We start from the raw sequence: 16,447 nt of genomic DNA, 5'->3' as shown, positions 1-16,447 counted from the left end.
ATTAAAAAAATCTTACTATTTAAAAGTATCAAATAAAATCTATTTATAATTTTTTTTGAAAGATGAGTGCTAATTCGGGAGATGAATCTAATGAGCCTAATTAATCTATAATTTACTATAGTGATGTTACAATAACCATCAACTAATTATAAATTAGTATACCTCATTAGATTCGTCTCGTAGTTTAGCACCAGGATTCTGCAATTAGTTTTATAATTAGGCATCCTTAATTCGCCAACAATTCACCCTTAAACTCTCTAGCCAATGTGCCATTTAACAGGCCGTGTACAGATTGTTGTTGTGTGGGGACAGAGGAAGATCAAGAGGCCCACCCCCTGAACATGAAGGCCTCAACTCTACTACCCAGCTACAGTTGCGCATTCCCAGGCGCTGAGGCGCCCAAACCATCTCCTCTCCTCCCACCACCCAACAGGGCGTCACCCGTGAGCGTGAGGCCGTGACGATGGCAGCTGCAGGTCTGCTCTGCCTCTGCCTCGTCTCCGCTCTAGCCTTCTCTTCGTGCTCGTTGTCGCTGGCTAGCAACCAGCGGGACGCCGACAGGGTGGCGCGCCTCCCCGGCCAGCCGGAGAGCCCGAGCGTGTCGCAGTTTGCCGGCTACGTCACGGTGAACGAGCGGCACGGGAGGGCGCTCTTCTACTGGTTCTTCGAGGCGCAGACGACGCCGGAGGAGAAGCCGCTCCTCCTCTGGCTCAACGGAGGTCGCTTTACTACTACCTTTAGCAGTTAAAAATTTAAGTGTTGATTTTCACTGGAAATTAGTGAGCTTTACTCCTTGGGATCCTGAATGTACTGTACTGCTGCTACCATCTGTTCTTGGCTTCTTTAGTTGTTGAGCAGTGATGGCTTGCAAAATTGGTTACTACTAGTACATTTGTTCTTGCTCTGTCCTTCTCTGTGTCGATTCATCTTCTTGGTATTTGTAATAAATTGTACTTATATTTATTAATGATAATTTCTGTGATGTTTCCTTTTCGTATGTTAGCACTTGTGCTCTAGCTTCTTTTCGAGCTTTTGTTTTCGAGAAGATTAACTTTTGATCACCAGTTCACCACTTCAGGACCTGGCTGCTCGTCAATTGGCTATGGAGCTGCATCGGAGCTGGGGCCTCTCAGAGTTGACAGTCAAGGAGCAGAGCTGAAGTTCAATGAATATGGATGGAATAAAGGTGTGCATGCATGCTTCCTGAATTTGTGGTTTTTTTCATGCTCAAGGTTAGTTACATTTGTTTGAAGAACGATGCTAAGTCTTTTTTTGTGCTTGCCAGAGGCTAACCTGCTGTTCTTGGAGTCTCCTGTCGGGGTTGGCTTCTCCTACACCAACAAATCCTCTGACCTTGACAATCTTAATGATGTCTTTGTAGGTAAAGCGATCTAAAAACGCTTTGCCTGACCCTCTACTACTTCAGAAAGAGGCCCTAAAAACCCCATTTCTTCTAAAGATCAAATTTTGCTTTGCTGTTGATTTTTGGTTATTGTGTGGTTTCTGATTAGCAAATGTGATACTTTTTCTAATCCTGTTCTCTTTTCTGTTTTTTTAGCTGAAGATTCTTATAGCTTCCTAGTGAACTGGCTACAGCAATTTCCGGAGTACAAGGACAGAGAGTTCTACATCGCTGGGGAGAGCTATGCAGGTATTTTTTGACTTGAAACCATGAAAGGTTTTCAGCCTTGAGGCTTGCAGTTTTGGACATGGTTCAGAATTCTGGACGTTTGTTGAGAAATATAGACAGTGTGCTAGAAGGAATCCAGAAAACAAAATCTGGTGTGAAGCATGTGTGTAGCTTTTTATGCCTCCTTTTCCACATTCCAAATGGAAGGCAGCAAGTCAGACTTTCACCAACCTTCTACTCTTGCTTGGATTTCTCAATATGACAAGTGTTTCTGTTCTTGCTTGGATTTCTCAATATGCAAAGTATGACTTACAGAGTAATGTCACCATCTTATCGGAAACTAGAATTTCCACTGAAAAATCGCAGGCTATTTTCTAGAATAGGTTGACAGCTTGGTTTTCCACTGGGTTGGCGATTATTACAGCCCACTGTTCACCATCCCTTAGAGAATAATAGATCATACAAATTGGAGAAAAGTCTTATCAGAAAGAAGCATTTTGAAGGAATCTAGGCATCACTTTCTCTCTCTCTTTTTGAAAAAGTACCCAGGCATCATTTTCAGCCTTCCCTTCGATGATGCACAGTATGCTGACTATCATCCAATTCTTTAGAACAGAGAAGAAAATCTGGCTTAAAATTTTTTTTGCTTGGATTTCTAAATAATTTGAGAGCATAAATGGTACCCATACTGAATTAATCTTCCTACTTTTCTTGAAACCAAGTGCAAAAATTAATGTATGTGTATGTGCATACAGTTTAGATTTTTTTAGTGGTTCATTGGATCTCCAGGGATTAATCCCTAAAAAGAATGGTCAAAGAACTAGCGTGGTAGGTGCATGGGTCAGGGTCACATACTCATATTGGCTTAGTAGACAGCAACATGTGTGGAGAAATGCCTGCAGAACTTCGTCATCTGCACATCACTGAAGAAGAAACTTGAACTTACATATGCTGCAGGTCATTATGTGCCACAACTTGCTGAACTTGTTTATGAAAGGAACAAGGACAAGAAGGAAAAATCATACATCAACCTCAAGGGGTTCATTGTAAGGATTTGAATTAGATTTTACGATGCACAATTTTCCTTTTATAGTGTATAATATTTGAAAAAAATTGTTTTTTTATTAGAAGTTTTCTCGACCATGCAAAAAAGGAAATACTATGCAACTAAAATATTCAGTGAACAAGAAGCGCGCATGCACAGACACACCTTAAATTACTTTTTGGTAGAATTCAAAAACGGTAACGATCCATGAAAGAACGGAAATAGGAGTTAGATTAAGGTTTTGGGCTTAAAAGTCAATTCTTGCAGGAACATAAAATTCAGAATGGTCCTAATGCAGGTCGGCAACCCTATCACTAATGATTACCATGACTCGAAAGGGCTCGCTGAGTATGCCTGGAGCCACGCAGTTGTACCAGATGAAGTATACAGCCGCATAAAAAAGTACTGTGACTTCAAGAACTCCAATTGGTCTGATGATTGCAGTACCGCCATGGACGTCATCTATAGCCAGTACCGAGAGATCGACAAATACAACATCTATGCCCCCAAGTGCCTTCTAAATCAGACTTCTGCATCTTCCACAACTCGAGCATTCTTCGAGAATGATCATGTAAGCAGCTTAGACATTAATTAATTCAGAGTTTTAGACAGTTCGAGGTCAGAGATCCTTCTGAAAATGATGCTAATCTGTGGAATGCCAGGACCAGTTCAGGAGAAGGATACGAATGTTCTCTGGCTATGATCCATGCTATTCATCCTACGCCGAGAATTACTTCAACAAGGGGGAAGTGCAGAGAGCATTCCATGCAAATGTCAGTGGGTTGCTTTCAGGGAAATGGCAAGTCTGCAGGTAGATTCTAGATTGCATTGAAGCTGTTCACGATTCTTCGACTCGGGAAAAAAAATCTGAGAGCTCATTTCGTATGCAGTGACCCTATCCTGAATTCCTACAATTTCTCGGTATTTTCGGTCCTACCAATATATTCGAAGCTCATCAAAGCAGGGCACAGAGTTTGGCTCTACAGGTGCAGATCATTTTTGAACTCTTAGGAGGCAAATTTTCGTACGTGCTTAACATCCATGCATCACTCTCCATATCCAAAGTCTAAATTTTATTTGTTTTTATCTTGCAGTGGTGACGCAGATGTTAGGGTTCCTGTCATTGGCTCCCGGTACTGTGTGGAAGCACTCGACCTGCCGATCAAGACCCAGTGGCAACCCTGGTACCTTGATAAACAGGTCTGAACTGAACTTCTTGTTCACTGAACCGGAACGTATGTGCAGTCGTCGTCAGTGATAGCTGAAGAGCCTGAAATGAGGAGCGAATCATGGAATGCAGGTTGCCGGGAGGTTCGTGGAGTACCACGGCATGAGCATGGTGACGGTCAGGGGTGCAGGCCACCTGGTGCCCCTCAACAAGCCTGCCGAAGGGCTGACGCTGATCAACGCATTCCTTCGCGGTGAGCAGCTTCCGGCACACCGGTGATGGATGGTTCAGCTGGATACTGCAAGATTTTGGGGGAATAGCTGCGATAAATATTTTGTTTAGTTCCTAAAATTCTTTTCTACAGTACCCATCACATCGAATCTTCGAACATATATATAGAACATTAAATGCAGTTAAAAAATAACTAATTACACAGTTTAACGAGACGAATTTTTTAAACCTAATTAGTCTATAACTAGCCTATCAACTCGTGCTGCCGCACGGGCTAGTTAGAGATATCTAATAATTATCTAGCTCTCTTTAACCAATTAAGTATTCTAATCTAGTACTATAAATATACATATTTATCATTATGTGATTATAATAAATGTGATAAATTTAGTTACTAACAATTTTTTTTCACTTTGCATCACACCTCCATATATGTTTCATATGTATTTAATTGAACACTTTGTTTGAGCTATATGAACAACATGAAAATTGATATTCTTATCTCTTATACATGAATATATACTGAGTTGGTGATACACACATTATGGTTATTATTTTTATATAAGTAATAATATAAATAATATATTAATAATTATAATAATAGTAATTTAGAATTTTATATTGATGCACTTTAAGATTTATTGTAAAAATATAATTTAGATTTAGATTTGGGGTTTATTTTAACTTTTTGTTATGATATCATTTGATAATATATATGAAAATTTAAGGGGTTATTTGATATTATTTTACAATGGCATAATTGGATAATTTATATGAAGATTAGGGGTTATTTTAGATTATTTTTTATAATGACAGAGGTGGGTAATTTAGATACATATTTAGGGGTTAGTTTAGTCTATTTTTATAATGGCAAAGATGGGTAATTTATTAGAAAAAGATAACAAATTCAATGATTATTATGATTAGAGTTGCTGAATTGATGGCTGGATGTTTTTGATTTTTGTGAGAATTTGTAGAATTTCTCTATTTTGTTATACTGTCCACCTATGATCCTAGGTGGCTTCACCTGGAAGCTTCAAAAGGAGCCTCCAATCAGTAATAGTTAGACATTAATTGCCAAATAACAACGAAAGTGCTACAGTACCAAAACTCAAAAATTTCCGCGAACTAAACAAGGCCAATTGCTCCTCTGCGTATCAATTAGTAGCAACTAGTCTACCAACCCGTGCTCCCGCACGGGCTAGTTAGTGATATCTAATAATTATCTATCTCACACTCTATTTAATCAATTAAATATTCTAATCCAATACTGCAAAGATACATATTTATTATTATGTAATTGTAATAAATGTGATAGATTTAGTTACTAATAATTTTTTCTCACTTCGCATCACACCTCCATATATATTTGATATATGTTTAATTGAACACTTTGTTTAACCTATGTGAACAACATGAAAATTGGTATTCTTATCTCTTCTCTTATACATTAATATATGATGACAAACACATTATGGTTAGTATCTTTATACAAATAATAGCATAAATAATATATTAATAATGATAGAAATAGTAATTTAGAATTTTATATTAATGCACTTTAAGATTTTATTATAATAACAGAATTTTGATTTAGATTTGGGGTTCATTATAACTTTTTATTATGTTATCATTGGATAACATATATGAAAATTTATAAAATGACATAAGTGGGTAATTTACATGAAGATTAAGGTGTTACTTTAAATTATTTTTATAATAGCAGAGGTGGGTAATTTAGATACATGTTTAGGGGGTTACTTTAGCCTATTTTCATAATGGCAAATATGGGTAATTTATTAAAAAATATAATAGATCCAATGGCTATTATGAATAGAGTTGCCGAATTGATGTCCGGATATTTCTGATTTTTATGAGAATTTATAGGATTTCTCTTTTTTTTTTGCTATCTACCTAGGATCCTAGGTGGCTTCACTTGGAGGCTTCAAAAGGAGCCTACAATTAGTAATAGTAAGACTAGCAAGTCGGCATGTTTGTTAGTACTGGGTGTTTGAATTGGTGGCGGAGGAATCTTTAAAAGACATAAAACGGGGAGGGGGTTGCCCCCTATTGAGGCACGTCATCCGGAATATCTCGGCCGTCGGATCACGTGTGGATGGCTCAGATTATTTGGAAGGCTCGGCAATTTTATAAAAAACCCCTCAAACTTTATTAAAAATAATATATAGTCCAGCCCACACTCAGTTTTATAGAAACCCCTTGAACTTTGCAGAAATAGCATTTGCTCGAGCCACCTCGCAAATAGTTTTACAGCAACCCCCTCGAGCTTTATAGAAATACAATTTGAGCCACGTCATTCGGAATTTCTCGGCCGTCGGATCGCACATGGATGGCTAGGATTATCCATGAGGCTCGCCAATTTTATAAAAAACCCCTTGAACTTAATTAAAATTAATATGTAGTCCAGCCCACACTCAGTTAATTTTATAAGTAACCCCCTTGAGCTGCACTGAAATAGTATTTGCTCAAGCCACCTCTCAAACAGTTTTACGGCAACCCCCCTCGAGCTTCATATAAATACAATTTTAATCCAGTCAACTCTCAGGCAGTTTTATGAAAACCACCGCTAATTTTGAACGAATGCCAGCAAGGCTGCCAATTTTATAAAATTCCCCCAAACTTTATTGAAATTAAACTATAGTCCAACCACTCATCCGACAATTTACTGAAACCCTCCCCCCTCCCGAGTTTTTCATAAATACCATTTATTCAAGCCACCTCTCCAACAATTTTACGACAACCCTTTCGATTCAGCCACCTCTCAGGTAATTTTACGACAACCAACCCGTGATCCATGCATTTTTTACAAACCCAATCTCTACAACAATTAACACACGCTCCACAAACTTTTATGAAAAAAAACTCTAAACTTCCTCAAAATGTACCCACAGCCCGAAACTTTGCAGAAAAGGCCCATCAGATTCATGACGATCAAGCCACGGCCCCTACATTCTAACTAAATAATAGTATACTAAAGTTTCTATAAATTAATCTGTAGCCTAAAATTATGTGAAAAACATTTCAAGCCTTCCTACCGATCGCTAGGCTACAGGTGCCGCGCCAATCTTTCTAGTAATACTCCTATTCTTCCGACGACGATCGACGGATACGATAGAACGTTCTGCCCTGCCCGACCCGCCCTGACGTGTATATTGACCCCGCCGCGTCCCGCAGGTCCTCCATACGGAGGTCGACGGGGACGACCGAGCTACGCCAGGTCGTCGTCCATCCTTGTACAGCCAGAGCTGCCCGGATGTTTCCTGCAGTCAAAGTCTAGTGGCATGCCGTCATCGCCGTCGCCCTCTTGCCGACCACGGGCACTGGCAGGCACCACGCAAACGGACCGCGAACTGAGGAAGATACGGTGCTTGTGTCGCTACCAATATAGCAGAGGAAACTTCAGCCCTTGTTTTCTTTCTCGAAATCTCTGGAGCCTTCTAGGTCACCTCACAACAGGTCGGATTGAATTGGGAACCCGTCCACACTCCCCGGCCAGTACTGAGCAATGACGACTGGGGCGTCCTCAATCTGTAAATGATGAAGGCCTATAAAATTAGCCCTGCTGCAGTGCGCTTGCTGCTTGCACACACCCAGCCACCCACACACACACTGTATACCTGTCTGTAGGAACTAGTTTTGAGTGTTGGCTGGTCATTTGGGCGGCAGTTCTCCACTAGGGGTGTCTGGCGAGATGGCGGTTCATCATCTCCTGAAGATACCGTCCCTTGTACAGAAGATGAACTCGGTGGCGCAGCAGGCAAGGAATCACCAGCACACTGTTCACGCCGGGTTCCACCTCGCCCATCTTCTCCGCATGACCACGCACTTTTGCAAGGACATGTGGAGAAGGATGAAGGCCAAGAGGAAGGCTAACTGAAGATACAGAGCTCTCTACGGCAGGAGGCACCCTGCAATGTATCTTTCCCCTGTATTTGCGCTGCGTGCCTGCGCGCGTCATGATATCACAGTCAGTCAGTCAGTCAGAGTCTAATAGGTATCCCGGCGGAAGACACTAGGAAAATCCAAAAACATGGTGTTATGCGTGTTCATGTATTCACGTGGTGTCTACCCTGTACTGTTTTTTCAACGAACAAATCAAGAAAATCGTCTTCCCCAAATGTGTGCAGAACCTGAGATTCCATTCCGCGTGTTTTGAAATCAGGAAGCGTCTCTGCTAAGGCTTCTTCGGTTCTTATACGATTTTTCACAGGGATCCTTTTTTGAAAGATCTTTCACAGGGATCCTGGATCCGCTGGAACTTGCACTCTTCCTTCATGCCGTTTGCTCCGTAGGAATTCCAGACAGCCAAAGCAGTAACTGAAACATTCCTGTGCTCTGAACAATGAACATCGAGGTGCCGAAAATTGCATCGGGGTTAATTGTCACTAGCCTATCAGCCTATGCTCCCGCACGGATTAATTAGAATTAATATAAAAATAAGGCTTAGAACTAATAATTATAATTATTTATCTTCCATCCTATTTCATGTATTAAATATTCTAATCCATACTCTAAAATACATATTTATCATTATCCGGTTGTAATAGATTTCATTTTGCATTACACTGGCCTCCATGTCTGTTTGGTATATATATTTAATTGAGCCATTTATTAGTCAATTGGTACTCTTATCTCTTCCATCATACATCATGAATATATGGTGACACATGGACATGGTAGTATTTTTATATAAAAAATAACACAAATAATATATTATTAATGATAGCAATAATAGTTTAGAATTTTATATTGGTGTACTTTAATATTTTGTTATAATTATATAATTTAGATTCAAATTTAGGAATTACTTTAACTTTTAATAATGATATTTTACTATTACTAATTGGAGACTCCTTTAAAGCCTCCACATGAAGCCACCTAGGATCCTAGGTGGATTCTCTGAAAAATAGAGAAATTCTCACAGAAATTAGAAACATTCGGCCATCAATCCAACAACTCTAATCATAATAGTCGTTGGATCTGTTATATTTTCTAATAAATTACCCACCTCTGCAATTATAAAAATAGACTAAAGTAACCACCTAAACATGTATCTAAATTACTCACCATTATGAAAATAGACTAAAGTAACCACATAAACATGTATCTAAATTACTCACCTATGCCATTATAAAAAAAATCTAAAGTGACCCATTTATCTTCGTATAAATTACTCACCTATACCATTATAAAAATAATACAAATAATGTTCGCCGCCACAGCAGCTCCGCACAGCGCCTCCGTCTTATGCCTCACCTCCGTATTGCGTTAAAGATGTTGTTAAAATATTTATTAGGCCGATAAGCGGTGCTTTATTTCTATCCTCATCTTTCTTCTCCATTTCTCCTTCACCCCTCTCTTTCCGACTTCATGAAAAGCTATGCTCCCTACGCAGCTCCTTCACATGGCCACGACGCTGGTGCTTCCCGCCACAACCGTCGATCGCGAGCCGTGCCGCCCAAACTCCCCGCCACCGGCCACCGCGAGTTGCACCTCTTGAGCTTCCCGCGCACCGCTGCTTGCCCATGCCTCGCCATGAGCTACGCTGACGCCACCCGCACGAGCTCCGTTCTCATTGCTGCAGGAGATGCGTCGCCAGCTCATGTACGAGCTGCCTGCAACTTCGGCCGCCAGAGCTGACCATCCACACCTAGAATTCCACTGTGGAGAGAGAGAAGATGGAAGGGGGTAGAGATGAAGAAGATGGTAACAAGTAGGCTCCCCAATGAGCAAAATGGTAGTTTTACCTAACCTGTCAGCCACAAATGATTAGTTTTACTCAATTTTGAATGTTGTAGATAAAAGTCATGCTTTCCTGGTGTGATGAAGATAAAATTGACTATGATGATGTGTTCTAGTACACAAAATCTGATTTTTGCAATGTCACAAAAGGATAAATTTCCCGTAAAGTTTTGAATATAGTAGTAAAAAGTTTCTTGTATTCTATTATAATGGGTTGTGTATAGAACTTGAAAGTGGAGTGTATATATAGATTTTGTAACCATGCAGTTAAATTTTGTGAACTATAAATAGTAAGCTTTTGCACATGTGATTCATAAGCTTTTGCAAAAATACGAAGATTTTCAAAATATTTGATGTTATGAATTCTACAAAGTTTTTCATATATTAATCAAGAGTTTTTCACATTCTTATATAAAGACATGTGTACATAATTTAAAACTCAAGGACAAAAATCATTTTAATCATGCAGTTGGAATTTTTCAAACTATATATATAAAGTTTAATAGACATAATTTGTAATTTTTTTCAAAATACTATGAAGATATGTACTTCAAAGTTAGAGAGTCGATAAAGTTTTGTATGTAGCACTCAAAAAGTGTTTCATATCCTATTAGAAAGTGTTATGTAAAGAATATAAAAATCAAGTTTATATATTTTTTAATCATGCATTTTCGAAAATTTTGAACTATGAACATAAACTTTTTATATGTATAGTTCATAAGTTCTTGTGAACACAAATATGAAGTTTTTGAATCTAAACATTCAAATCGGGCATTCTACAAAGTTTTGCATGTATGGTTAAGAAGTTTTTTAATCCTATTATAAAGTCATGTGTATATATGTATAGAAATTGAAATTGAAGGACATATAAATTTTAGTCATGTACTTATAATATTTTGAACTAAAAAAATAAAGATTTGTGGATGAGGTTCATAAGTTTTCAAAAGCACTAATATGAAGTACGTTCAAAGATTAAGACTTTAGGAATCTATAAAGGAGTCATAAGTTTTTGCTATTTTATTATAAAGTTGTTTATAATCAAATACAAGGTGGTGTAAAGTGAAGTTTTTGAGCTACAAATACAAAGTCTTGGGCCGGGTTGCATCAGTGCAAAGTTAGAAAAATTTCAAGCATATTGTCTTCAATGTTAAAATTCTTATTTGACGCGCGAGCGTCCCACTCATATAGCGGCGATCGGACACATGGCGCAAGGGTAGTGCGCGAGCATGTGGAGGCGGAGGCTTTCCCCATTTGATTCCATTCATCTCGTTCCCATTTCCTGGTTTGACACCAATTTCGTTGCACTCGTCAGCAATCCTCGATGTCTGATTTCTAGTAAGGGCGGAGTCGAATCAATCGACCGAGGCGCTTGCTGACTATCAATTCATCATCTTCGACACCAAGGTGAGAAGGGGAACGAGTGGCTTGCCAACCTCTCCGTCCATCGTTTCCTCCAGATTTGATGAATTGAAAGTTTCTGAAATTCGGTTATGAAGTTTTTAATATGTGAATTAAAAGTTTGGATGCTGAAAGTTTTAGATTTCATGAATTGAAAGTTTCTGGCATTTGGTTATAAAGTTTTTAATATATGAATTAAAATTTTGGATGTCGAAAGTTTTAGATATGTGAGGCAAAAGTTTTTCTAATTTAATTATGAGTTTTGTATGTTTAACTTAAAAGTTATGAAAATATAGTCTCAGTTCTTGGTATTTGTGATCATGGTAGCACTTCGTTCTGTTGCTTCTTTTTGCGCTTTTGTTTTCAAAAGTTTTAACTATTGATTACCACTTCAGGACCCGGTTGCTTCTCGATTGGCTATGGAGCTGCATCTGAGCTGGGGCCTCTCAGAATTACCAGACAAGGAGCAGCCCTGAAGTTCAATGAATACGCCTGGAACAAAGGTGCTCTGCTTACATTACATATTTACGTGCATGCTTCCTGAGTTTTCTGGTAAGTTAGTTACATTTGATTGAAGAACAATGCTACTTGTTTTTTGTGCATGCCAGAGGCTAACCTACTATTCTTGGAGTCTCCTGTTGGGGCTGGCTTCTCCTACACCAACACATCCTCTGACCTTGACAAACTGAATGATGACTTTGTAGGTAAATTGATCATAAAACAAAGTTTTGCTTGACTCTCTATCACTTAAAAAAATGGCCCCAAAACTCAATTTCTTCTAAATATTAAATTTTGCATTGCTGTTGGATTTCGATTGTTATGTGGTTATTGATTTAATGGGTTGGAACTCTAAATATTAACAAATGAGATTTTGTGTAATATTTTTCTCCTTTTTTTCTGTTTTTAGCTGAAGACGCTTATAGCTTCATAGTGAACTGGCTACAGCGATTTCCGGAGTACAAGGACAGAGAGTTCTACATTGCAGGAGAGAGCTATGCAGGTAATTTTGACTGGTAACACCAAAGGTCTAGCCTTGGTTTGGACTTGTGGGCATGGTTTAGAATTCTTTACTTCTGTTGAGAAACGTAGACAATGTGCTACAAGGTATCTAGAACACACAAAATCTGGCATGAAGCATGCGAATGAAGCTTTATATGCTTCCTTTCCACATTCTATTCTTGCTTGGATTTCTTTTGAGATAGACAATGTGCTTGAAGGAATCTTGAACGCTACAAATGGAAGTAGTAACACAGATTTTCACCAACCTTCTATTCTTTCCTGGATTGCTCATCATGCCAAGTATTCCTGTTCTTGCTTGGATGTCTCAATATACCAAGTATGCCTGACAAAATAACGTCACCATCTCATCTGGAATTCAGAAAAAATCACCTGTTACTTTCTAGAATAGGGTGACAGCTACTCTTTCGACAGGGTCTGCGATTGTGACAACCCATAGTTCACCCTCTCCTGAGCAACTAATAGATTATATCACGCAAACTGGAAAATGTGGGTTCAGAAAGCAGCACTTTAAAAGAATAATGGCATCATTTTCAGCCTTCGTTTTCACAGTGCACAATATGCTGGCTGTCATCCAATTCTTCAGAACAGAGAAGAAAATTTGAGTTGAAAATGTTCCTTTTTTCTTGGATTTATGAATTTGAGAACACGAATGCTATCTAATCTGAATTAATTGGCCTACTTTGCTTGAAACCTAGTACAGAAATTCATTTCTGCGTACGCATTGAAACCGAGCTGAATTAATCGGGTTACTTTTTAATGGTTTATTGGGTCTCCAAATAGTTAAATACACCTCCCTGAAAAGAATGTTTTCCTATGGGTTTTCTGTTTTCCTAGGAAAATTTGGAGTACCATAGGGAAGATATCTTTTCCTAGCGTGAGATTTCAGAAGCTTAGGGAAAATCATGCTTTCCTTAGTAGTCTAGGGCTCTCCTAGAAACAATTTGGGTGGCTTGTGTATGGTTGTGTTTTATTTCAATACTTTCTTCTTCTTAATGGAACGATAAGCATAAATTCTGTATATTTGAGAAAAGAAAAGAGATATAAACTTCCCTGTGCCACAGGTCATTATGTGCCACAACTTGTTGATCTTGTTTCTGAGAGGAACAAGGAGAAGAAGGGCAAAACATATATCAACATCAAGGGGTTCATTGTAAGGATCCGAATTTGATTTCATGGTGCTGGAATTGTCCTTTTAAATAAATTGTTTCATGGCTAAGAAGATATGACATGCGAACAAGATGTCTTGTTATCTGAATATTTATATTGCATGATAATATTTTTTTTAAAAAAATACATTTCTGGTTACAAGTCTTCTCAATAACAAATGAAATATAAATCAAGACAAAATTCAGAAAACAGAAGAACACACATAAGCAGTGGCGGAGCCAGGGGGTGCTCCAGCCCCCTACTCCCATGGAACCCATGGAGCCCCCCCAACATTTTTCAAGCATGAGTGAAGAAGAGGAAGAAGAAAGGAGGAGGAAGAAGAAAAAAAAGGAAGGAGGGAGGAAGAAGAAAGGAAAATGAGCCCCCCCTCAATTTAAATCCCAGCTCCGCCACTGCACATAAGAAAAGCCTTTTGGGATACTTCTGAAGTTTTTGGTAGACTTTTGATAAATTTACATTGGGCACATGAACTGTGAAAGAATGGAAACAAGAGTTATATTCATGTTTGGCGTGTAAGAAATTAATTCTTACAGGAACGTAACAAATTCGCAATGGACTTATTGCAGGTTGGCAATCCTGTCACTGACGATTACTATGATTCGAAAGGTCTAGCTGAGTATGCCTGGAGCCACGCAGTTGTGTCGGATGAAGTATACAGCCGCATTAAGAAGCACTGTGACTTTAAAATTTCTAATTGGTCTGATGATTGCAACGCCGCCATGGACATTGTGTATGGTCAGTACCAAGAGATCGACATGTACAACATATATGCCCCCAAATGCCTTCTAAATCAGAGTTCAGCATCATCTGCAAACCGTGCATTCTTCGTGAATGATCAGGTAAAGTACCCTTGCATCAATGCAGACAGTTCCAGGCCAGAGGTCTTTCTCAAAATTATGCTTATATTCGGGACGCCGTGAGCAGTTCAGGGGAAGGATACGGATGCTCTCTGGCTATGATCCCTGTTACTCATCCTATCCTGAGGTCTACTTCAACAAGCAGGAAGTGCAGAAAGCATTTCATGCGAATTTCAGTGGATTGCTTCCGGGGAAATGGCATGCCTGCAGGTGGATCGGCGCCACATAACCGTTCACTTGGATATATTCAAGTACCAGCCATTGAATTCTTCTGGAACAAAAAGAACATGAACTCATCCATCTCTTTTGCAGTGATCTCATCCAGAACTCCTACAACTTTTCGGTATTCTCGGTCCTACCCATATACTCTAAGCTCATCAAAGCAGGACTGAGAGTGTGGCTCTACAGGTCTGGTTCTTCGACCACACTGAGAAGTCATACAAATTCTGCATCTATGCATGTTAGGCGTCACTTGTTACCTTTCCATGTGTACCTTCTCTGAGACCTGATGACAAGTGCGTGCTCAAGAAAATTCTTAAAACCCACGAATCACTCTGTCTAAAATGCCTCTGTTTTTTTTTTCTTTGTCAATGCATCGGTGATGCAGATGGTTGGGTCCCAGTGATCGGCTCCCGGTACTGCGTAGAAGCACTTGGCCTGCCGATCAAGACCCAGTGGCAACCCTGGTACCTCGACAAACAGGTCTGAACCAGCAGCTTATCTGAACATCTCGTGCATTGAACATATCAGTATTCAGTAGCTATCGATGCCGAAATGAGGGGAAAAACATGGAATGCAGGTTGCTGGGAGCCTGGGAGGTTTGTGGAGTACCATGGCTTGAGCATGGTGACGGTCCGGGGCGCAGGCCACCTGGTGCCCCTCAACAAGCCTGCTGAAGCGCTGACGCTGATCAACGCGTTCCTCCGTGGTGAACAGCTTCCAACACACCGTTGATGGACTTGCAACTTGGACTCTTGCATTGGCTCAACAAGTTAGCGTATCTGCTAGAAGTTTGAATTTGGGACTTGTTTATCATTGTTGGCCGATACTTGGTGTACAAAGTTTGATATTTTTTTGGAATAATAGGTCGTGCCATAGCCCACAGATGGTGTGGCAATTCCAGAAACTTCCTGAACGCCTCTGCTATTCCAAACCAGCATCACACGCACACAAAAATGAAGAGAAAAATCTAATGCGTTCCTGAACCGTGCTATGTCAAATATATGGAAAGAAAGTACTAAAAGCAGCTATTGTAGTAGATCATCAGTTCCTTATAGTGCCCATGTTTTTAGGGAGAAGTCCACTTTAAACTCTCAAACTATCACAAAAGTCTAATTTTCAACCTTTCCAAGAAATTGGATAACGGGAGCCATCCAGCCGTTGAATTGGACAAGTTTAGCCTTTAATAGTTTTGAAGGTGGTTTTGTATTTTTTTTTTGAAAAAGATAAAAATTCTAATTTAGATATAAAAAATAATAACTAACTCATTTTAAATAAGACAATATGAACTACCATTTTTTCTAAAACTTAAACCTATCCATTATCGATTTGATTAAATCTTATTTTTTTAAAAAAATAATAGGTATAATTATAAGCAAATAATATTAGGAATACAAAAAAGTTGGATCTAAATAACTGAGAAATAGAGTGTGAATAAATAGGTTACATTTTAGAAAAAAAATGTTACTAGTTTCATATTTTTCTAATTTTAAACAAATTACTTATGAATTTTTTACTTTAAATTCGAATGTTTTTAATGAAAATCACCTTCGTAACCACCCTAAATGCCAAACCTGCTCGGTTTTGAAAGTTGGATAACCTCTGTTATCTAATTTTGTAGTTGAAAGTTGAAAATTGAACTTTTGTGATAGTTCGAGTGTGTAAGCTGGATTTGGAAGCATGACCATTCCAATAGCATGTTACAGTTCAACAGCTGGATGTCACAGTTCCCATGCAAAAGCTGATCAGACCTGTATGGAACGCACCACATCATGTACCATTTTCGGCGCTATAGCCATGGACGCCCATGGTTACTCAAACAAGATAAAGGCACAGCCAGTGTTCACCTAATGCAAATCTCATCATCAAACGAAAGACACCAAGAAGCACATGAACGGAAGTCCGCGCCGGTCCGTTACCAAAAAAAAAATGCATCATTGATTGTATAT

General features: G+C 39.0%; 1 protein-coding gene across 2 annotated transcripts; it reads left to right on the top strand.

The window, feature by feature from the left end:
- Positions 1 to 331: 331 nt before the first annotated feature.
- Positions 332 to 15,388, top strand: LOC120697505 (serine carboxypeptidase-like 26). Of its 2 annotated transcripts, none has more exons than XM_039980760.1 (19): positions 332 to 719; positions 1,079 to 1,186; positions 1,286 to 1,381; positions 1,559 to 1,651; positions 2,588 to 2,676; positions 2,974 to 3,246; positions 3,344 to 3,486; positions 3,566 to 3,661; positions 3,770 to 3,875; positions 3,976 to 4,096; positions 11,631 to 11,738; positions 11,844 to 11,939; positions 12,143 to 12,235; positions 13,317 to 13,405; positions 13,989 to 14,261; positions 14,347 to 14,489; positions 14,592 to 14,687; positions 14,887 to 14,981; positions 15,079 to 15,388. In XM_039980760.1, exons 1-19 carry the CDS (start codon positions 464 to 466, stop codon positions 15,231 to 15,233), a joined length of 2,529 nt encoding a protein of 842 aa, XP_039836694.1. In that variant the 5' UTR covers positions 332 to 463; the 3' UTR covers positions 15,234 to 15,388. The 2 variants fall into 2 exon arrangements, with proteins under 2 accessions (XP_039836694.1, XP_039836693.1); XM_039980759.1 differs by having other exon boundaries at positions 336 to 719; positions 3,338 to 3,486; positions 15,079 to 15,380.
- The last annotated feature ends 1,059 nt before the right edge of the window (positions 15,389 to 16,447 follow it).

This window comes from Panicum virgatum, chromosome 3K (genome assembly GCF_016808335.1).
Source record: "Panicum virgatum strain AP13 chromosome 3K, P.virgatum_v5, whole genome shotgun sequence".
Lineage (NCBI taxonomy): Eukaryota > Viridiplantae > Streptophyta > Magnoliopsida > Poales > Poaceae > Panicum > Panicum virgatum.
Note: the sequence above shows the minus strand (reverse complement) of the source record. Positions and strands in the feature narration are given on the sequence as shown.